At 43.4% G+C, this 22596-nt stretch overlaps 1 protein-coding gene across 2 annotated transcripts in view; it reads right to left on the bottom strand.

Annotated features, from left to right (window-relative positions):
* Window positions 1-309: 309 nt before the first annotated feature.
* Window positions 310-22596, bottom strand: part of LOC118398581 (estrogen-related receptor gamma-like) — a 39581-nt gene continuing 17294 nt past the window's right edge. For both annotated transcript variants that reach the window (XM_052470880.1, XM_052470878.1), the window contains exons 2-8: window positions 18684-18929; window positions 18419-18576; window positions 17598-17714; window positions 11716-11826; window positions 10836-11018; window positions 2981-3250; window positions 310-2563 (exon numbers count right to left, since the gene is read on the bottom strand). In XM_052470880.1, the coding sequence (XP_052326840.1) occupies window positions 2319-2563; window positions 2981-3250; window positions 10836-11018; window positions 11716-11826; window positions 17598-17714; window positions 18419-18576; window positions 18684-18916 (1317 nt within the window). In that variant the 5' untranslated portion in view covers window positions 18917-18929 and the 3' untranslated portion in view covers window positions 310-2318. The remainder of the gene's footprint in view (window positions 2564-2980; window positions 3251-10835; window positions 11019-11715; window positions 11827-17597; window positions 17715-18418; window positions 18577-18683; window positions 18930-22596) is intronic.

Here is a 22596-nt window from a genome sequence, read left to right on the forward strand (position 1 = left end):
TTCAAAGTGACAGCAGTCTGTTTTCTGAAACAAGTCACTGCGGTAGCATGTGGGTGTCCATTATTTATTGTAACGTCAGGCAGAATGCCTGCATCTTTCCCTACGCCACCTCTCCTCCGCAATGATCTTCTCATGATTCACGTCTACCCCTCTCCATTGCTTCACTAGTTCCCCATGCTCTTCCCTCCTTTCATTCCCCCTCTCTTCATCAATGAGGACGTCTCCCCTTCTGCCTCCCTCTTTCCCAAAAGTCTGACTTTGACATGTGATTGTGTCATAAACCTATAACAGATAGAAAGATGAAGACTCTTTCTGGAACTGGAAGCATCTTTATTGCCCTAGAATCGTCCTGAGAATGGTAGTAGTAGTGTACATCTCATCTGAACATGGGTTACAACTCAGTTGGCGCTGAACTTTATATACAGAATACATACATTTACACCCCCTTCACACAGTATTGCTGGATCACACTTTATGATATACTTTGTCACAAAAATATACAGATTATTCCGCACAGTTGGAGCAAATAAAAATACAGTTGTCCGTAATGTACGGGGAGTTTAAAAGCTGTTTTCACATTCCTAGCGATTTAGTTTCCATTAATTTGACCATTTGTGATTTCCCAAGATTTCTACTTTCTGAAACGGAAACACAGAGACACGTTTGAAATACCACCACCAGATGTTCATCATAAGAAAGAAAGGTGCTTTGCACAGTGTGTAATCTACAACTCAATGCATGGTTCAATGTCATCAAGTACTGTACATCACGTTATTATATGGCCTTAGATGCTATGGTATAGTACAGGTATCAGTGCCATGAGTGAAGTAGTGAAGCTAGTACAAAACGTTGTATTTACCTATTAAAACAAAAGACTTCATCTTTAGAAAATGATCTGTATTTATTCCTTTAATATTCTTCGTTAATGCCACACTGGTAAATAAAAAACGAAAAAACAAAATAATCAAGCCAACAATAAATACATTTTTAGGGCTCTATTCAATCAGATCTGCTTTAGCTGACATCTGCGTAGCGGCTGTTTTGATGGTGTTGGAGATGGAACTGCGCTAAGAGCTGTCAAATCCACAAGTGGCTCCGGGCATTATACGTAAATCGGACACTGCCATTGGCTGCACCGAGTCACATTATCTGAAAAGCCATGCAGCCTTCATTACAAGTTCAACACTGGAATGTGAGATGTAATCTATACCTCCATTAGGATGATAGAAACCCTCATTATTTAGTTTAATGATTTTTACATTCGAGCATCATTATTTCTATATAGCTTTCGACACGTTTTCTTTCTGAACTTCTAACGCCAGTGGGTGTGGCTTCGTGACAATGATCTGAAGAGCAGCGGCTCACCGATTTGAGAGTTCCACCTCCGACTCCACCAAAACATCCGCTATGCGGGTGTCTGCTTTCGCGGTTAACTCTTGAGCTGATTGAATATAGGCCTTTTTTCAATATCTCCCCTCACCTTCATAATCATTGGGGCGGCAGGTGGACTAGTGGTTAGGGTGTTGGACAAGTAATCAAAAGGTTGCAAGATCAAATCCCCGAGCTGACAACGTAAAAATCTGTAATTCTTCCCCTGAACAAGGCAGTTAACCCACTGTTCCTAGGCGGTCATCAAAAATAAGAATTTGTTCTTATCTGACTTGCCTAGTTAAATAAAGTTTTTTTTTTTTAAAGAGTTACAGTGACTTAATAAAATCAAGTTCCCTAACTTATTATAGGTGAGTGCCTTACATACGTTATTGTGACCGCTTGCTGCATCCTTTGACTAAGTGTGTCACACCGTTCTTTGGCAAGCCTGTCCACAGTTCATTTGATATAAAAAAGAAAAGTTATTCAAGCACTAAAATGCAAGATGAACAGGCTTAGAGCTGGTTTCACACAAATAATAATCCTAGAGGATCTTCAAGTTTTGGGTGTCTTTCTTCATTTCACTAGCACTGTTTAGGTTTATATTAAGAACTGCCATCAAAATCCCTCATAAGGCAGTTATCCCTGTCACTAAGGTGATGTCAGTCCTTCCTCCTCTCCTCCTGAGTTTGTAATGGCGAGCAGGGCTGTGTTAGCCTTGTCAAACTCACAACAGTCCCAGAATGGCATAAAGAAGGATTGGACAACAATTACTTATTAATAGAAGAGCATCTGGAACTTCACAGAGGAGCCATTTTGTCTCCGTTCAGGTCCACTCATTGCTGTTCACTCTGTTCTTCCAGCACAATACCACTTCCTGCATTAATCTTGACCTTTATGACATCACTACCCTATCCTTGCTCTATGTGATCCTAGTCCCACGTGGCTGGTCAGGCCCTGGCCTCCAGCAGTTCCAGGAACAGTTTGTGCATGGGCACACGGCCTTCCTGCTTGATGCTGCAGAAGTGCTGCACAGCCCTGGCGGCTGTCTGCCGGAGCAGGGGCAGGGTCATGATGAGCTTGCCTGCCCGCCGAGGGTCCTCCGTGTGCTGGGCACTCTCGTAGTCCTGCAGGGCCCCATGGAGCACATCCTGGAGACTCTGGACTGCCTCCACGTCCTCTATCTGCATGGAGTCTGTGGAGAGAGGGAGCGGGGGAGAGGGGGAGAGGGGGAGCAGGGGAGAGGGGGAGAGAGGGAGCAGAGGTGAGGGGGAGCAGGGGAGAGAGGGAGCAGTGGAGAGGGGGAGAGGGGGAGCAGGGGAGAGGGGGAGCAGGGGAGAGAGGGTGTGGGGGAGAGAATGAGCAGTGGAGAGGGGGAGAGGGGGAGCAGAGGAGAGAATGAGCAGTGGAGAGAATGAGCAGTGGAGAGGAGGAGCAGTGGAGAGGGGAAGGCAGGTGGATAGGGAGGAACATAGATAGGGCAGGGGAAGGATGATATTGTGAGATGATGTTGGCATATATGCAGAGATTGAACGCTAGCAAAGACAAATAGCCATTGGAAAATACATGCCTAACTCAACCTCAATTACACCAACACAGTCAAGTTCCATACCCGAGTTAGCCAGTGAGATTGCCTTGAGGACAACAAACTCCTCCTTGTCAATCCTCATGGTTTTGTATTTCTTCACCAGCTGCAGTATGGTGTTGTTTAGGTCCAGTACACCTGCTAGTTTGGACTGCTCCTCGTCCATGATGTAGTCCTCAGCATACACCAGCTTATCCTCTAGGGCCAGCGAGCGAAACACCACACGCAGGATCAGAATCTCCATCCATCCACTCTGCAGTAGACTCATCTGGTCTGCCAGCGAGAGCAAGGAGAAACCTAAAGAAAGGGGGATGGAGGAGAGATGGAGAGTTTTTAGCTAGGTCTAATTAGGGGGATGGAGGAGAGATGGAGTTTTTAGCTAGGTCTAATTAGGGCGGCCAAAGAGGGGAAGGACAATTTTAAATCGAAAAGATACAACCTAAAAATAAAAACATTGGCATTTGAAAATAGAATTGTGATGGTTTTGGTCAGAATGGCTGGACCCATTGGAATTATTAGACCAAGGTCAACCGAAGGGTCATTGGATGAGGGGTCAGTTAAGGCCAGAGGGGCGGAGGCAGCGGTGTGGAACAGTTGAATAGTGAAAGCCCATAAGTTGTCAATCCAATAAAGACACTCCCTTTGACAAACAGATACACCCCCATGTGAGCATGATTATATCCACTCAATCTGTAGTCTCCACACACACACAATAATTAAAAACCAGAAGATTAGTTTTACAGAATGGAGGGAAAGGAAGAGGAGTAGGAGGGGAAGGCTTTTTATTTTTTTTACACCATCAGTGATTCTTATCAGGGTCGGGTGCTTTTACAATTGCCATGTGGACGCCTGTGGCTCCCGCTCCTCTCTTATCTCTCCCAGATTGATTGGAACGCTGTCTGCAGACTCTTTCATTGGTTGATAGGGATCAGCATTCCGGTACAGAACGATCGTTCAGCAGAGGAGAAGGAGAAGCATTGTGTGAGTCTGTGTGTGTGCCGTTGTCTTTGAGGACACCTCTACATGGACACACACAAGGGGACACATAAAGGAGCATCAGAGACGTCCTCTGTTCCGCAGAGACAAGACAAAGCCGGCAGAGACAAAGATGTTCTCTTACTTAACCCAGAGCAGTTAGTCCATGGGATGTCATTCTCAATGCTGTAGTTAAGGGTTAGGGTATGAGGAGCGCTTGGAACAATGATACAGGCGTACAGGCTTCAATTTGAGAGGGTTATCTGGGCTGGAAGGGTTCAGCTGTGCCCCTACAGAAACACACACATAATAACTTCACAGCCAGCTTACAGCAGCCTAAAAAAGGCCAAAGTGTGGTGTGAGAGAGGGTCTTAAGCCAAGCTCATCTCCTCCCAGCATAGCCCTCAGACAGAATCAACGTCAGTCTCCATGACAGGACCAGACAGGCGAAGGGGCGGGGGGGACAGGGTGCTGAGTGGCCGAGCTGGACTAAACTCCCCTAGGGCAGTAGCAAAGACAGCCTGAGCCCCTCTGCCAGGACCACTGGTTCCCCCAGCCATGGGCCGTAGCCTGCCACTCAAACAGAGCTGATGTGACACTACCATTACGGTGCTACCAGGGGTCTAGAGCTGAGACTACTTTCTCTCTCTTTCTGTGTCCCTCATCACTCTGTCCTTATCTACTGTATCTCTCTTCCCCTCTCGCAACATCTCGCTGACTCTATCTCTCTCTTGCCTTCTTGCTCATTCGCTATCGGCCTCCCACTCTCTCATCCTCAGTTTCTCTCTCTCGCTCTCTTTCAGTTTCTCTCTCTCCATTATCCCCTCAAGTGGGTCCCTGGTGTGTCTGTGTCGGTGGTTGTTTCCCATGGCTGCCCCACTCCAGACAGACAGACAAACGCTCCACTGGCAAAGGGCTACAAATACACACATCCATGTGACTGACTAGGTTAGACTCCCACTCTGACAGTAAACACTGGTGACAAGCAGAGAAGAAGAGTTTCAAGGCATTCAGGAGGGGAACGCTTTGTTGCTCTTCGTTCTTTCTTTGAGAACGAAGAAAGTGCTGAATCAGGAAAGACACAGACACACACACACCTGCTTAGGCAGCATGTTGTGTAAGCATTACTGGACAAGCGTTAACAAAAACACAGGTGATTCCCTGGTGATGTTTTGGGTGTGAACAGGACATTAACTGCTGATAGAGCCAAAAGACTTTCATCTGAGTGAGAGAGAGAAAAAGCTTGGGGAAAGAGAGCGTGCGAAGGAAGAGATACTGGATATGTGTGATCGGATTCAGGATCGGGGACGTTTAACGCCATTTCATACTTCACAGTAGGGATGTTAATTATATATACAGTACTAGTCAAAACTTGACACGCCTACTCATTGAAGCTTTTTTATTAATTTATACTATTTTCTGCAATTTAGAATAATAACACATATGGAATCATGTAGTAATCATGTAGTAAGTGTTAAACAAATCAAAATATATTTGATATTCTTCAAAGTAGCCACCCTTTGCCTTGATGACAGCTTTGCACACTCTCGGTGTAACATGTGCGCTGAGAGTCAGGAAGTTCAGGTAGTGAGTGTTTTAATAAATAAACACAACTAAATACAAACAAGAAACACAAACAACACACAGACATGACACTGGAACAGAAACAATGACGCCTGGGGACGGAACCTAAGGGACTGATATATATAGGGAAGGTAATCGGGGTAGTGACGGAGTCCAGGTGAGTCTGATGACGCGCAGGTGCGTGTAACGATGGTGACAGGTGTGCGCCATAACAAGCAGCCTGGTGACCTAGATGCCGGAGAGGGAGCACACATGACATTCTCTCAACCAGCTTCATGAGGTATTCACCTGGTATGCATTTCAATTAACAGGTGCGCCTTGTTAAAAGTTCATTTGTGGAATTTCTTTCCTTCTTAATGCGTTTGAGCCAATCAGTTGTGTTGTGACAAGGTAGCTACTTTGAAAAATCTAAAATATATTTTGATTTGTTCAACCCTGTTTTGGTTACTACATGATTCCCTATGTGTTATTTCATAGCTTTGATGTTTTCACTATTATTTTACAATGTAGAAAATAGTAAAAAAAAAAAAATAAAACCCTTGAATGTGTAGGTGTGTCCAATCTTTTGACTGGTCTTTCATATGCCTGAATTACAAAAATGTGAATCAAAATGCTTAGTTAGACCTAGTAAATAGCATAGTTTAGCCAAGGAGAAAGCACCGAGCTACAGTAAAATCGGGAGAAAGGCAGGATCCATGATTAGCTGAGATAATGAAGGGGGATATTAGACAGACTACTTTCTGGAGGACAATGCCATGCTCACTCATGTGTTTACATGTGAAATCTTAAAAGAGATGGGTGGGGCTATGGCTTAAGAGGGTATGAATGATCCTGAATGGGCGGAAACAAAGAAGGGCTCTCTAGAAAACGTGAAAATCATTCAAGGGCATTTTGTCTCCTACTAGTCTCAAAAGTGGGATAACAAGTTTAGCTCATTGACATTTCCCCCCCTCAACTGCAGTGTATGTTATACCATTTTGAAGCTCTGAGTTTGTACTTTTATAAAATGTTACAAAAAAGGCAATCTTGAAAATTCGACATACATGTAAGTTCACCTTCCTGAATTGAGCCACATATGGCCATATATCTACCTCCACTGCTATCTACTTGGCTGTCATCTTTTGGGGGAAAGTCATTCGATTTCTAAATGCTTGTGTACCTTGACAAATTATGTAACAGTACTTATGTAAGGAAATTCAACTGGAAAATGAAATATTCCTAAAGTATATTAAAAGGGATCTGACGTTGTTTGGCCAACAGAGGCAGGACAGTTAGATAGCTATCGGAGCCTGACCATGGGTGTAGTTGTGGGAGGGGCTAGTTTTCCCAGTTAGCCCAGATCAACAGAGTTGGCCGAAGCCCAAGGGCCTTTCCAAAACACAGAATTACCAAACCGAGAGAGAGACAGAGAGAGAGCGAGAGAGACAAATGTAAATATACATAAATAAAGTGACAGAGAGAGAGAGACTAGGGGTCTGTCACAAGCTCATCCACGTATCCACAATGTACATGTATACTGTACATCAAATCAGAGGGGAGGAGAGAGAGCGAAAGAGAGCGAGAGAGAGACAGACAGAGACATTGCTGTACAGCTATTTTCAGGTCTCTCCAGAGATGTTAGATTGGGTTCAAGTCTGGGCTCTGGCTGGGCCACTCAAGGACATGCAGAGACATGTCCCGAAGTCACTCCTGCGGTGTCTTGGCTGTGTGCTTAGGATCGTTGTCATGTTGGAAGGTAAACGTTAGCCCCAGTCTGAGTTTCTGAGTGCTCTGGAGAAAGTTTTCATCAAGGATCTCTCTGTACTTTGCTCTGTTCATCTTTCCCTCGATCCTGACTAGTCACCCAGTCCCTGCGGTTGAAAAACATCCCTACAGCATGATGCTGCCACCACCATGCTTCACCGTAGGGATGGTGCCAGGTTTCCTCGAGATATGACGCTTGGCATTTATGTCAAAGATTTCAATCTTAGTATCATCAGAACAGAGAATCTTGTTTGTCATGGTCTGAGAGTCTTTAGGTGCCTTTTGGCAAACTTCAAGTGGGGTGGAGTGCTGCAGAGATGGTTGTCCTTCTGGAAGGTTCTCCAATCTCCACAGAGGTACTCTCGAGCTCTGTCAGAGTCACATCCCTGACCAAGGCCCTTCTCCCCCGATTGCTTAGTTTGTCCGGGCAGCCAGCTCTAAGAAGAGTATTGGTGGTTCCAAACGTCTTCCATTTAAGAATGATGGAGGCCACTGTGTTCTTGGGGACCTTAAATGCTGCATAAATGTTTTGGTATCCTTCTCCAGATTTGTGCCTCGGCACAATCCTGTCTCAGAACTCAACGGACAATTCCTTCGACCTCATGACTTGGTTTTTGCTCTGACATGCATTGTCAACTGTGGGACCTTATATAGACAGGTGTGTGCCTTGATGACAACGTTGCACACTCTTGGCATTCTCTCAACCAGCTTCATAAGGTAGGAAGGAATTTCAGTTAACAGGTGCGCATTTCTTTCCTTCTTAATGTGTTTGAGCCAATCAGTTGTGTTGTCACAAGGTAGGGGTGGTATACAGAAGATTGCCTTAATTGGTAAAAGACCAAGTCCATATTATGGCAAGAACAAAATCAGGTTTGTGGGCTTCCTTGCTCGCGCATGCTTTTTCAGTTCTGCCCACAAATTTTCTATAGGATTGAGGTCAGGGCTTTGTGATGGCCACTCCAATACCTTGACTTTGTTGTCCTTAAGCCATTTTGCTACAACTTTGGAAGTATGCTTGGGGTCATTGTCCATTTGAAAGACCCATTTGTGACCAAACTTTAACTTCCTGACTGATTTCTTGAAATGTGGCTTCAATACATCCACATCATTTTACTTCCTCATGATGCCATCTATTTTGTGAGTGCACCAGTCCCTCCTGCAGCAAAGCACTCCCACAACATGATGCTACCACCCCCGTGCTTCACGGTTGGGATGGTGTTCTTCGGCTTGCAAACCTCCCCCTTTTTCCTCCAAACATAATGATGGTCATTATGGCCAAACAGTTCTATTTTTGTTTCATCAGACCAGAGGACAAAAAGTTTGATCTTTGTCCCCAAAAAATACGATCTTTGTCCCCATGTGCAGTTGCAAACCGTAGTCTGGCTTTTTTATGGTGGTTTTGGAGCAGTGACGTCTTCCTTGGAGCAGCGGCGGCCTTTCAGGTTATGTCGATAAAGGACTCATTTTACTGTGGAAAGATACTTTTGTACCCGTTTCCTCCAGCATCTTCACAAGGTCCTTTGCTGTTGTTCTGGGATTGATTTGCAGTTTTCACACCAAAATACATTAATCTCTAGGAGACAGAACACGTCTCCTTCCTGAGTGGTATGACAGCTGCGTGGTCCCATGGTGTTTATACTTGCGTACTATTGTTTGTGCAGATGATCGTGGTACCTTCAGGCGTTTGGAAATTCCTCTCAAGGATGAACCAGACTTGTGGAGGTCTACAATATTTTTTCTGAGGTCTTGGCTGATTTCTTTTGATTTGCCCATGTCAAGCAAGAGGCAATAGTTTGAAGGTAGGTCTTGAAATACATCCATAGGTACACCTCCAATTGACTCAAAATGAGGCCAAAAGTATTTTGTTTACAAGAAAGTTGTGGAGTGGTTGAAAAATGAGTTTTAATGACTCCAACCTAAGTTTATGTAAACTTCTGACAACAACTGTATAACATATATTTATATTTGTTTAACACTTTTTTGGTTACTACATAATTCCATATGTGTTATTTGATAGTTTTGATGTCTTCGCTATAATTCTACAATGTAGAATATTGTAAAAATAAAGGTAAACCCTTAAATGAGTAGGGGTGTCCAAACGTTTGACTGGTACTGTATGTAAATAAGGTATTTCAGTTGTTTATTTTTAATGCATTTGCAAAACATCTCTAAAAACCTATTTTCTCTTTGTCATTACGGGGTATTGTGTGTAGATTGATGAGGAAAAATTGATATTTAATCCATTTTAGAATGAGGCTGTAACGTAACAAATTGTGGAAAAAGTCAAGAGGTCTGAATACTGTCCGAATGCACTGTACATAGACAATAATAATATAATATAAACTTGTGTTTATTTCCCTTTTTGTTTATTGTCTTTTCCACTTGCTTTGGCAATGTAAACACACGTTTCCCATACCAATAAAGTCCTTTGAATTGAAATGAATTGAATTGAATTCAGAGACCGAGACAGAGAGACAGAGAGAGAAACCAGGGGGCTGTCACAAGCTCAACCATGTATCCACATCAGAGTGGAATGCAAACTAAACAAAGGGGCTGAAGATAGATGGCCTCTTTCCTCTTTATCTCCACCATCAGTGTGTATCCGATGGTCCATATGTGTTGTCACTACACAACTAAACCATAACTTAATCTTAATAGGTTTAAACAGCTTCTCTTGCTTCCAAAGCTTCCATCCAGGAGAACCCTAATCTAGAAGTTCTCCCTAAAGACTTCTCTTAGGGACGAAGGGCAGAAACATTAAGGGGGTAATTCAGACCCAAGTTGAGCAGGCGTAAAGGGAACTTAATTCCATTTGTATGCACCTTTCTCTCTCTCCACATATTCTGACCTTGAATTTAAGCATGGGAATCGCATGCTATTCACCCGCTATGCATTTGGGGTGGAGATTTAATAAATGAAGGTCGGGCGGAGGTCTACAGATACGGTGTGTTCTGACCGTGACTTAATTCCCTAATAATTCCACCACCTTTACACGTGAGGAAACCATGAATAAGGTCTATCGAAACTGCCGGTTCCAAGTGGAAAAAACATCTACTATCTTTTTTTCCTGATATAATTTCCATGCACTGTAATTTATACATTGATAAGAGCTATCGATAAGAGCTAGGTAAATGAGTAATCCGTTTGGAGAAAGGGACTGTAAATACACATAGCAATTGTTTTATCCTATTTTGCCTTATGATCCCTGGAGACAAATGTGAACCCAGTCGTATGGAAGCAAACTGAAAATCATAACAACATTGCATGTTTTGTGTCAAACAGATGGCGACACTACCACATTAAGGTTTTGAAGAAAACTACTGCTAATACTTTCAGGTAGCACTAGACTCTGGCGCATGTTCAAGTACCACATTCTTACCTTCGCTTAGCAGACCACACACACACACACTTTCTGGACTAAAGTCTTAATCCAACACAGGACACAACAATCTCCACTGAGCTGATAAGAGTCTTATATTGAATATGATGCGTGTGTGTGTGTGTGTGTGTGTGTGTGTGTGTGTGTGTGTGTGTGTGTGTGTGTGTATACCCATGTATGTGTGTCTGTGTGTTTTCCTACCTGGGATGTGTTTGGCCCAGCCGATGTTGACCACCAGTTCACGGTCGGCAAGGTCACAAAGTGTGGTCAGGGCTTTGATGTCACTGTCGGGGACGGTGGGGTCCGGCATGGCAAAGATACTCTCTGGTTCAGCCACCAGCAGGAGAGAGACCACCTTATTCTCTACCAGACCACCTAGAGGAACTGAGAGACAGAGACCGAGAGAGACATTTAAAATATACTTTATTAATATCTAAATGCACAAATGTGAGAATGTCATTAGACACAGACAGTGAGAGCAAGTGAGAGAGAAAAAAAGAAAGGGGAGAGTGTTTTATTTTCTTGAAAGTACTACTAAAGTAGTTTTTTGTACTTTACATTACTATTTATATTTCTGACAACTTGTACTTTTACTCCACATACACTTTTTACTCCATACATTTCCCCTGACACCAGAAAGTACTTGTTACATTTTGAATGCTTAGCAGGACAGGAAAATGGTAAAATTCACACAATTATCAAGAAAACATCCCTGGTCCTCCCTACTGCCTCTGATCTGGTGGACTCACTTAACACACACTTCATTTGAAAGTGATGTCTGAGTGTTGGAGTGTGCCCCTGGCAATCTGTCAATTTAAATAAACAAAAAAATGATGCTGTCTGGTTTGCTTAAAATAAGGAACTTGAAATTATTCATACTTTTACTTTTGATACTTAAGTAAATTTTAGCAATTACATTTACTGTTGATACTAAAGTATATTTCAAACCAAATACTTTGACTTTTACTCAAGTAGTATTTTACTGGGTGACATTCACTTTTACTTGAGTCATTTTCTGTTAACTTATCTTTACTTTTACTCAAGTCTGACAATAGGGTGCTTTTCCACTGCTGAGTCTTACATGTTCTCTTCTGTGGCAGGCCGTGTTGAGGGTTGAGGTAGGGGCTGTTCTCAGAGTCTATCCTTCTCTTGTACTTCTGTCTGCCCCCACGGACCCGGTCCAGACGCACACCTGAGAGAGAAAAGGTGAGAGTAAAGTAGAGAGAAAAAGAGAGAGAAAAAAAAGAGAGAGAGAGAGAGACACACACATTTAGGTCAATTTAACAACACACACACACACACACACACACACACACACACACACACACACACACACACACACACACACACACACACACACACACACACACGTAAAGTCGTGGCCAAAAGTTTTGAGAATGACACAAATAATCATTTTCACAAAGTCTGCTGCCTCAGTTTGTATGATGGCAATTTGCATATACTCCAGAATGTTATGAAGAGTGATCAGATGAAGTCCCTCTTTGCCATACAAATGAACTGAATCCACCCCAAAACATTTCCACTGCATTTCAGCACTGCCACAAAAGGACCAGCTGACATCATGTCAGTGATTCTCTTGTTAACACAGGTATGAGTGTTGCCGAGGACAAGGCTAGAGTTCACACTGTCATGCTGATTGAGTTCAACTAACAGACTGGAAGCTTCAAAAGGAGGGTGGTGCTTGGAATCATTGTTACGCCTCTGTCCATCATGGTTACTTGCAAGGAAACACGTGCCGTCTTCATTGCTTTGCACAAAAAGGGCTTCACAGGCAAGGACACTGCTGCCAGTAAGATTGCACCTAAATCAACCATTTACCGGGTCATCAAGAACTTCAAGGAGAGCGGTTCAATTGTTGTGAAGAAGGCTTCAGGGCGTCCAAGAAATTCCAGCAAGCGTCAGGACCGTCTCCTAAAGTTGATTCAGCTGCGGGATCAGGGCACTACCACTACAGAGCTTGCTCCGGAATGGCAGCAGGCAGGTGTGAGTGCATCTGCACGCACAGTGAGGGCTTTTGGAGGATGGCCAGTTGTCAAGAAAGGCAGCAAAGAAGCCACTTCTCTCCAGGAAAAACATCAGGGACAGACTGATATTCTGCAAAAGGTACAGGGATTGGACTGCTGAGGACTGGGGTAAAGTCATTTTCTCTGATAAATCCCCTTTCCGATTGTTTGGGGCATCCGGAAAAAAGTTTGTCCGGAGAAGACAAGGTGAGCGCTACCATCAGTCCTGTGTCATGCCAACAGTAAAGCATCCTGAGACCATTCATGTGTGGGGTTGCTTCTCAGCCAAGGGAGTGGGCTCACTCACAATTTTGCCTAAGAACACAGCCATGAATAAAGAATGGTACCAACACATCCTCCGAGAGCAACTTCTCCCAACCATCCAGGAACAGTTTGGTGACGAACAATGCCTTTACTAGCCTGATGGAGCTCCTTACCATAAGATAACTAAGTGGATTGGGAAATAAAACATCAATATTTTGGGTCTATGGCCAGGAAACTCCCCAGACCTTAATCCCATTGAGAACTTGTGGTCAATCCTTAAGAGGCGAGTGGACAAACAAAACCTCACAAATTCTGACAAACTCCAAGCATGGATTATGCAAGAATGGGCTGCCATCAGTCAGGATGTGGCCCAGAAGTTAATTGACAGCATGCCAGGGCGGATTGCAGAGGTCTTGAAAAAGAAGGGCCAACACTGCAAATATTGACTCTTTGCATCAACTTCATGTAATTGTCAATAAAAGCCTTTGACACTTATGAAATGTTTGTAATTATACTTCAGTATTCCATAGTAACATCATCTGACAAAAGTATCTAAAGACAATGAAGCAGCAAACTTTGTGGAAATTAATATTTGTATCATTCTCAAAACTTCTCAAAACTTCTGGCTTCTGTACACTAAAACGCAGTACTCCTGTTTAGCAGACTACCCCAATGTCAAAACCAGGAGAGTGATGCACTATTCAAGTTCATTTGATTGACATTTCTCCCTCGTGACATCTCTAAGATTATAGGGAGCCTTGGAGAGAAGTCACATTGCTGGCATAGCAACATCAACCCTGTAACACAATATGTTACTGGGTCATCTTAACAAGCTCAGCGGTAACCTTATCGCCATGGAGATGAGGAGCTAACAGCAAGGTTAGGGGGTAAGAAGGGAAACATGGTGTGGGCTGGTCACAGCGGTCCCTTTACATACACACACCAACACACACGGACACGCACATACGCACATAGTTCACGTTTCAAATGTTTTATGTCACGTGCACTAGTGCAGGGAAATTCCTTTCTCGCTTGCTCTTTCCCAACACTGCAGTAGTACTATAAAAACAAGAGTAAAGTAGAACAAAAACACATGAGAAATAGAAATAAGAAGAACACGATAAAGTAAGTAAGCTATATACAGGATCAGTTCCAGGGTCAGTGCCAATACCATACTCACATTCCACCATCCAGTGATACCCTATACGCCTCCAAAGAGAATCTTGACTTGAGAGAGCTTTTATTAGCATGTGGGGTAAGGGTTAGAGTTGAGGTTAGGGTTAGGGTTGAGGCTAGGGTTAGGTTTGAGGTTAGGGTTGAGGTTAGGGTTGAGGTTAGGGTTACAGTTGAGGTGAGGGTTACAGTTGAGGTGAGGGTTACGGTTGAGGTGAGGGTTACGGTTGAGCCAGGATATGGACGTGGGGATAGAGTTAGGGTTGGGGCTAGATTTAGGGTTGGGGCTAGAGTTAGGGTTGGGGCTAGAGTTAGGGTTGGGGCTAGGGTCAGGGGTTTCAGATTCCTAACACATCAATAGTCCCTCAATGGTAAGATAAGAGGGGCGAGGGAGGGTATTAAGGATTGGACACGGAGGCCTGGGGAGATGAGAGGGGTATTAAGGATTGGACAGATGGGTAAACTAGGACCCCTGGACCTTAGTGATGTCAGTCCTTCCACTGTGGTCGGAAACACAGTCTGGATTAGTCTAACGGTTGGCAGGTGCTACGGTTTGTGACAGGTGATTAGTGTGTGTAGGGAAGGATTTCACTGTGTTGACACACATTGGATTATATGAAAGCAAAGGAGCAATAGGTGTATTAGAGGCAGTAAGGTTTGTTCTGTGTGTGTGTGTGTGTGTGTGTGTGTGTGTGTGTGTGTGTGTGTGTGTGTGTGTGTGTGTGTGTGTGTGTGTGTGTGTGTGTGTGTGTATGAGGATGGTCAAAGAGTTACTCATAGGCATCTGAGCTAAGTGTAACTCTTCAGAGAGGAATGTGCTGACAACCAAAGGGACAAGAATAGCCCTGGAGGATAACAGTGTACACACACACACACACACACCTCTCTGTGTCGGAGAGATCTGAGGGTTCCGATAAGGAGGCGGGTGTTGGGTCACCCCCCCTTCCCCCTCTGCCCTCACCCCTGTTTGAAGTCCCCTGCACCTTTCGAAGGGGGATTTACACATTCCCAAAACACACCCAACGGAATCAAGAGCACGGATGTCCACTGAGCACAAGAAAACTTACCCGGATCGTCATTCTACATGACATAATTTCCCCCTGGGAGAGACCTGACACATAGCCATCTGCATGTACTGTATGTGTAGTAGAAAAGCCACTGACAGGGGACTATCTTAAGCTGCCTCGGATAATGGTCTGATGTCATCGAATGCCCTTACTTATTAGCCTACTGCAAGCTTGTTAGTCAGGCACTGGGTCATGAAAGGATGTCAAAAGCTCTTATTCTTTAAAGAGATAAACAAACTAAAGAATGGAGTTATTTTGGGGTATATAATAATTAGAAATCTACTCATTCTATTTCAACAGTGTGCCCAAAACGTATATTAAGTCTTCCATGTGATTAGTGCTATGTGATATGATTAGCTGCCATATCCTCGTCGACACGCAAGGAAAACCCTGATAGATGCACACTGCTCAGGGGAGACTATGCAGAAAGTCATTTTTCTGATTCAACCACATGAGGTAAGACCAGTGTTCCAAGTAGTGGAACAATTACAATGTTTGTTAGTCCACAGCCCTTCCGAATTGTGAAACGGAACACTCATTCTGTGCTCAATCAAATTTTATTCTAGACCAAGGGTCTCTGTCCATTAGCTGTGTGTTGTGCTGACATGGACCTCTCTCTCAGTTAAAAGTCACACCACCCCGTCTCTACCTTTACTGCAGCCCCCCAGAGGAAGAGGGGTGTTACCAGGCACGATGAGGCACGTTGTGAGAACCGCTACCAGGGGGGTTACGACGGGAGTTACGAGGAGCGGTTCACATTTCATGGAGGTCCAGAAACCCCACAAGGCATCTGGTGGAATTTACGAGGGGGGAATTGCTATAGGAGCCAGAGCTGGAGATGCCCTTCCCCCATTAAAAATAAGCTAATTAAAAAAGGAGACACACGCACGAGCAGACGCCCGCCCGCACACACACACAAACACACACACAAGGGGTGACTATAGACAGATGCTTGATCTTCTCACCCTGGTTGAGGGGATGATTAAATCAAAGCTGATGAGCTGAAGGGGGAGGGAGCAGGTAGCAGTAAACTCTTTCCTTCTCTCTCTCCCTCTCTCCTTTTGATAAACAGGTGTCGGTTGCTCACACACAGCCTTCAATAAGTGGTTCATACAGTGAAGCTTTGCCTTTTTGGGTCTCTTCTATATTTGGCCAAAAATATGTCACCAGCAGCCACACACTCCAGTCCTGACCACAAGACCATGAGACCGCTGCCCCAGACACGCACTATAAAACTCTCCAGAGTCTCTAGGGGCTGTAGATGTAGAATGCAAGATATGTCTGTTGATTCTAGATCATCTATTTCTATTCTGCGCATGTGTGAGTAGTGTGACACATTGGAAAAGAGACTGTATGTCTGAGAGAAAGAGGATAGAGACATGTTCACACACACATACTCTGGCAGATAGCCATTTTCTATTTCGGAGGTACCGTAGCCAGTAGCGTCCTATAAAGATACTGGGCATTGTTCTGCTAACACCATACATGAATACTGAGCAGTGAGCAGTAATGCTAGCAGGCACTAAGGCGCTGGACCTGTTAAACAGGCAAAGGGATTACATTTCCCTCTGAAGTTAAGACAACAGGTCTCCCTCCATATGTTGGCAAATCTATTTGTGTAGAGGGAGTCTGGATCCACAAAGACATTCTAGATCTTGATTTGTAGTTCTTCATTGAATTAAAACACTGTTATAGTACTGAACCGATAAAGATCCACTGGGATACAGAAACATTATACACCTACTCTTCCCATGACAGACTGACCAGGTGATTCCAGGTGAAAAATATGATCCCTTATTTATGTTGATTGTTAAAATCCACTTCAATCCGTGTGGATGAAAGGGAGGAGACAGGACAAAGAAGGATTTTTAAGTCTTGAGACATGGATTGTGTACACTGAGTATATCAAACATTTGGAACACCTTCCTAATATTGAGTTTCACCCCCTCCCCCACTTTGCCCTCAGAACAGCCTCAATTTGTCAGGGCATGGACTATACAAGGTGTTAAAAGCATTCCACAGGGATGCTGGCCCAAGTTGACTCCAATGCTTCCCACAGTTGTGTCAAGTTGGCTGGATGTTCTTTGGGTGGTGGAACATTCTTGACACACACGGGAAAGTGTTGAGAGTGAAAAACCCAGCACCGTTGCAGTTCTTTATACACTAAAATAGGTGCACCTGGCACCTACTCCCATACCCCGTTCAAGGACACTTAAGTCTTTTGTCTTGCCCATTCACCCTATGAATGGGACACATACACAATCCATGTCTCAATTTTCTCAAGGCTTAACATGTTTTCTTTAACCTGTCTCCTCCCCTTCATCTACACTAATTGAAGTGGAATTAACAAGGTTTTCTACGCTCAGTTTATTTTTAAAGGTACATAGAGGAGTACATTTATTTGGCTTTGAGGCGTAGAGAAGTTCCTTCCTCACCTTCTCTCATCATTCCAACGTTGAGACACTTCATGAAGCGACAGGCCTGACACGACTTCCTCCTCCGCTTGGTGATCTCACACTCACTGGTGGCCGGGCAGCTGTACTCGATGTTACCTGTGGGTGGGAAAGAAAGGAGAGGGGGGATAGATAGAGAGAAATATAGAGAAACAAGTAAAGACAGAGAGGTGAGAGGGAGAGATGGCGAGACAAAAATCCAGTCAAGAAAAGGGGACAATTTTTTCTGTCACTTCTTAAACCTTTCATTAAACCACTTCAAAACAAACAAGATGCTGAAAAGACACAGGAAACTCCAACGAGGAAAACTATGAATATTTCCTGGAAGTCAGCTAATCAGCAGCACTCTGAGCTGCCACATCCTATTAAAATCAGGACGCATCTGATCATCTGATCTAATATAAAAAATGTTATCTGACAGACATCCAGGTATGAACTTTGAGCCTGGGTATGTCCATTTGCATGCGGAGGAGGCTTAAGGAGCCTTAACTAAATGAGGGCCATGACCCTGGAACAGGCACAGTCACAGACAATCACGTTAAAACACCCACACAACATGCTGCAAACATATGGATGAGACACACATACAAACACACACTGTAAGGAAACCTGTAAGCTTGCTTCCTTAGAGTTGATCAGGTGTTGATACTAAAACAGGAACTAGGAATGTATCAGCCTACTGGAGGTTTACCAGTACAAAGCCATACACCTCTGGTGTCTGTCCATATATACTGTAACACACGTGGGCACTTCAGGTGAACTCTTAACCCCGTTGTTTATGTGAATTATTGTAAGTGTCTTACCCTGGATGGTCCTCTTGAAGAAAGCCTTGCAGGCCTCACAGGAGGCCACTCCGTAGTGGTACCCTGACCCCACATCTCCACACACCAGACACAGCCTCTTAGCCACAGAATCCAGCAAGAACTCACACTTCACCTGGCCATCCTCGCCACCAAACCGCCTGGTGGAAGAGAGAAAGAGAGAGAGAGAGAGAGAGAGAGAGAAAGGGGTTAGACACACATACTGTATGGTACATGCACCCAAGCATAAACCCTTACACACACGCACCTGTTGGCTGTTCCATTGTTCCCCATGCCCGCAGTGTGTCCGTAGAGCCCTGGTGAGTCCAAGCCGTTGGTGTGTTTGTGACTCTTGCCCAGGAGACCAAAGCTGGAGTTGGTGTCTGAGGAGGAGCCCTCAGGGCTGGGTTGAGATGGGCTGTCCCCCTGGAAGCTGGGGCTGGGGCTGGAGGGCTCGCGCTTTATGGGGGGACAGGAGGTGTCCAAGCCCCTCACCGACATCCTGCCCAGGATACTGACAGGAGGGGGGGGATGCATAGGATTCATTTATGGTAACATTTCGTAACATAATGGGTGGTACACTGGCTTGGATGTATGTATGATGTCCTTTCTGTCTAGATCTATCGGTCAGTTAGAAAACTTGACATCTATGCAGACCTACACAAATACACCCACCCATGCATACCCATACAACCTCATACCTGTTCTGACCACGTACACACTGATAACCAACAGTCTTCCAGCACCGATGTTTTACCAAAACCTCCGTAATCCCTCCCCTATCCCTTTCAAAAAGAAAAAGGGTAGGAACCATCTTCCCCTTTCTCCATTCTCTGTCACTCTCTGCCTCTTCCTCTGTGCCTCCTACCCCTATCCCCCTCTCCTGATCCGTTTATCTATCCATCCATCTCCACGCTAACCCACCCAGCCGTTTGCAGTTTCCCACATATGCAAAGCTGAGGTCTATTAGACCAACTTGTTATGACAACAGGAGATTGCGTAGGCAAACATATGGAAATCAAAACAAAGATTCTGGCTCAGAGGTTTATTCTCACAGATCTCTCGGTGAAGGTATGATGTAGTAGATATTACCCATTGTGTTCAGTTACCAGAAGCCAAGTACTTTTATCAGAATTCCAGCTCTGTCAAGTTTAGAGTTGTAGAGGTATTACTTTTGGGAATGTAATGTTTCTATGCGAGTGCTGTATGTTAATGGCATTGTTCAAACTGTATGCCATGTGTTTTCACATTCTACTGTATGGATTTGTGTTCACCCCCCTCATTCATGCATGTTGATGCACAGATGAGCCTGCCCATGTGAGAGATAAGAGCAGAATAGACACTAATGTTGTTATGTGTTTCATGAATTGGGCACACGTATAATTATTGTAGACTAACTGATACCTACAGTGCACGTGAAAGTATTCCAAAATGTATGGTGTTTACATGCACACGTAAATGCTGTGCTGATCCATGTGGCTGTAGGTTAGCACACACACTATTGTGTGTTGCCATACCCACTCTTAGAGCCACTGAACACGCCGATTGACGATTGTGTTTTTCTGTTGCTCATTAGAAAAACAAGATTTCAGTCTTGGAAGTGTATTTCCTGACCGATTCTGCATTTGGTTATGGATGTTTGCCCCCATGAGAGTAGACAGGGGAAGCCTATTTCACTCCCTGAATAATGCCCCACAGTGGAGGTGTCATTAATACCCATAAAACCTAGCGGTCAATTTTTTTTCTCCACCATTCATGTTTCCCATCGTGAATTTTTTAAACACTGAAAATAAGGGCTGTCTTTCGTGTAGGCTTACCCTGGCGTGACGTTTTGATAACCATGGAAATCTCTCTCGGACAAGGTGACTTTTATCAATATATTTGGCTCTATTTACTCTCAAATTCTAAAATGCTAATTAGCATCAAAGTAGGCATTAGATAGTTCATCCAGAGATTCTTACCTTTGCCTCGATTCGGCAGTCTCATCCAGATCATAATGGCATTTGCAGTTCTTTATGATAGCCACATTAGGATCTAATTATCATTTAATTTGGGGTGGGGGGGAATACAGGCAAATATATTGATAAAAGTCACCTTGTCTGAAAGAGATGTACAGTTATCAAAATGTCACACCAGGGTAAACCTATACAAAACACAGCCCTTATTTTAAGTTTTTCCAAAAACCACTTTGGGAAAAATGATTGGAACCATTTCCTTGTTTGACCACTAGGTTTTATGACTCATACTGTGGTACTATATGAATCTAAGATGACTCAAGAAATCTGTAATACATTTGGATGTTTTTGCCAAGGATGTTTTAGTTGAGCAATTTTACATCTAAGGTTTTTGGTGCAGTATTCCTTAAATAAAGACATTTGCGACATGTTGTCTCCTATAAACAAAGTCAGAGGTGCTGGGCATGTCTGCCTCACTGTCGATGCTACTGGAATGTTGAGCAATCACCGGTAGCTGTTCACCCCATATTAGCGGACAATGGACATTGTCAAATCAAAACCCAACCTTCATTTATTCGTTTATTCCGTTTTAGATGAAACCGACTTCATTACCAAAATTATCCTATTTATACTTTGTATTCAATTTTGAAACTAGAATAAATGTTTCTGACTCATATCAATGCCACATAGGCCATTTTCAAAGGGATTTGTTGCTTTTCAAAGGAAGTGGCTCTTTAAAAATCACTCACACACTCCCTGTCTGTGTGGTGGAACCCAAGCTCTGTTCCTGCTATGTAAATCTGCACGGTAATGACCACCACTCATTTGTTAGGCAAACTATCTGGCTGCCCTAAACATCACTAGAATCAACCATGACCACGCTCTATCGCCCCTTGAAATCCACAGAGAGAGTGATATTGAAAGAAAAAGAGATATTGAAAGAACGAGAGAGAGAGAGAGAGAGAGAGAGACCTCTGTCATTCAAACTTTAACCTTATTCTACTTCAGCTCTAAATTGGATTAACTAATATATTGTTGCCTCCAAAGTGGTCCAACAAAGCTGGCAGAGTACAATCGACTGTGAAGAGAGCAGTTTGTTCTCTCATCAGCTATCCATCACACAGCTTCCCATAGACCTGAATTAAGGCATTCTCAAATTACTTGGTGGCCATAGATTTTTCTTTCAAAAGGCCCGATTCAGACTTAATAAGAAATGTACGCCTTTCTTACACATGCCTTTCCATTGCACTTCTCAGTAGTTGGAATTCCAACTTACCTTATGAAGGTGCTTAACTGGCTTTGCAGGCATGGTTCCCTTGCGCGCACTGAATACATTTAATTAAACCACTGGAAAACGTCCTACTTGCTGGCCAATAGATTTTCTCATGGAGTTTTCATAGGGTTTTAGTCAATTTCATCTAAAGCTATCCCTTTACATTTGGTGTACCTTGAATTGTCTCACTGGAATATATGGAGAGAATGGTTCAGAATATTAGGAATCAATGAAAGAAAGCCATATAAAAGAAAACATATTTATCTCCTTTTTAGCACCAATTGGTAGATTTAAAAATACTTAGATCTTGTATATTTTTTAGGGTAAGGAAAGTATTTATAAATAGGAAAGTATTTATGAATAAATAAAAAATTGTTTGGAGAACCTTTACGGCACAAATTATAGCGTTGAATCAAAAAGTGGTTTGACTCATCCTGTAAATTGCCATATTCAATTGTTACATCCATTAAATATTGGAAGGTGAAAAAAAGTCTACATGTCCCAAATTATTGCACAACTTTAGCCTAATATGATCTACTAATGCTAGCGACCCCCAGGAACGACTGCACGGACATGACATAGGAAAGCAAGGTAAATGGAATGGAACAACGCAAAATGTAGGCTACGAAATGAAGGAAATGAACAATAAAGTGACACTTATAAATGCTTGTGGCTATTACTGATGGTGGCTCCCGATAGTGGCTCCCGATAGTGGCAAATATTAACATGATAGAAAATCCAGGGTATATATAATTATAACACTTGAATGTGTTCAGCCCTACAGAAGCCTATATCTTGGGTCTCCTAACCACTCTTATAGAAATGGTAGATTATCAGATACTCAACAAGAAGGTCTGATTTGATTATTACTAAAACAGGATCCATGTGGTAAATATAAAGATCCAGTCCATTTAACAAATTGTCAGCCTATAAAAACTATAGCAAAATGCATA

The sequence above is a fragment of the Oncorhynchus keta genome, chromosome 19, assembly GCF_023373465.1.
Source record: "Oncorhynchus keta strain PuntledgeMale-10-30-2019 chromosome 19, Oket_V2, whole genome shotgun sequence".
Lineage (NCBI taxonomy): Eukaryota > Metazoa > Chordata > Actinopteri > Salmoniformes > Salmonidae > Oncorhynchus > Oncorhynchus keta.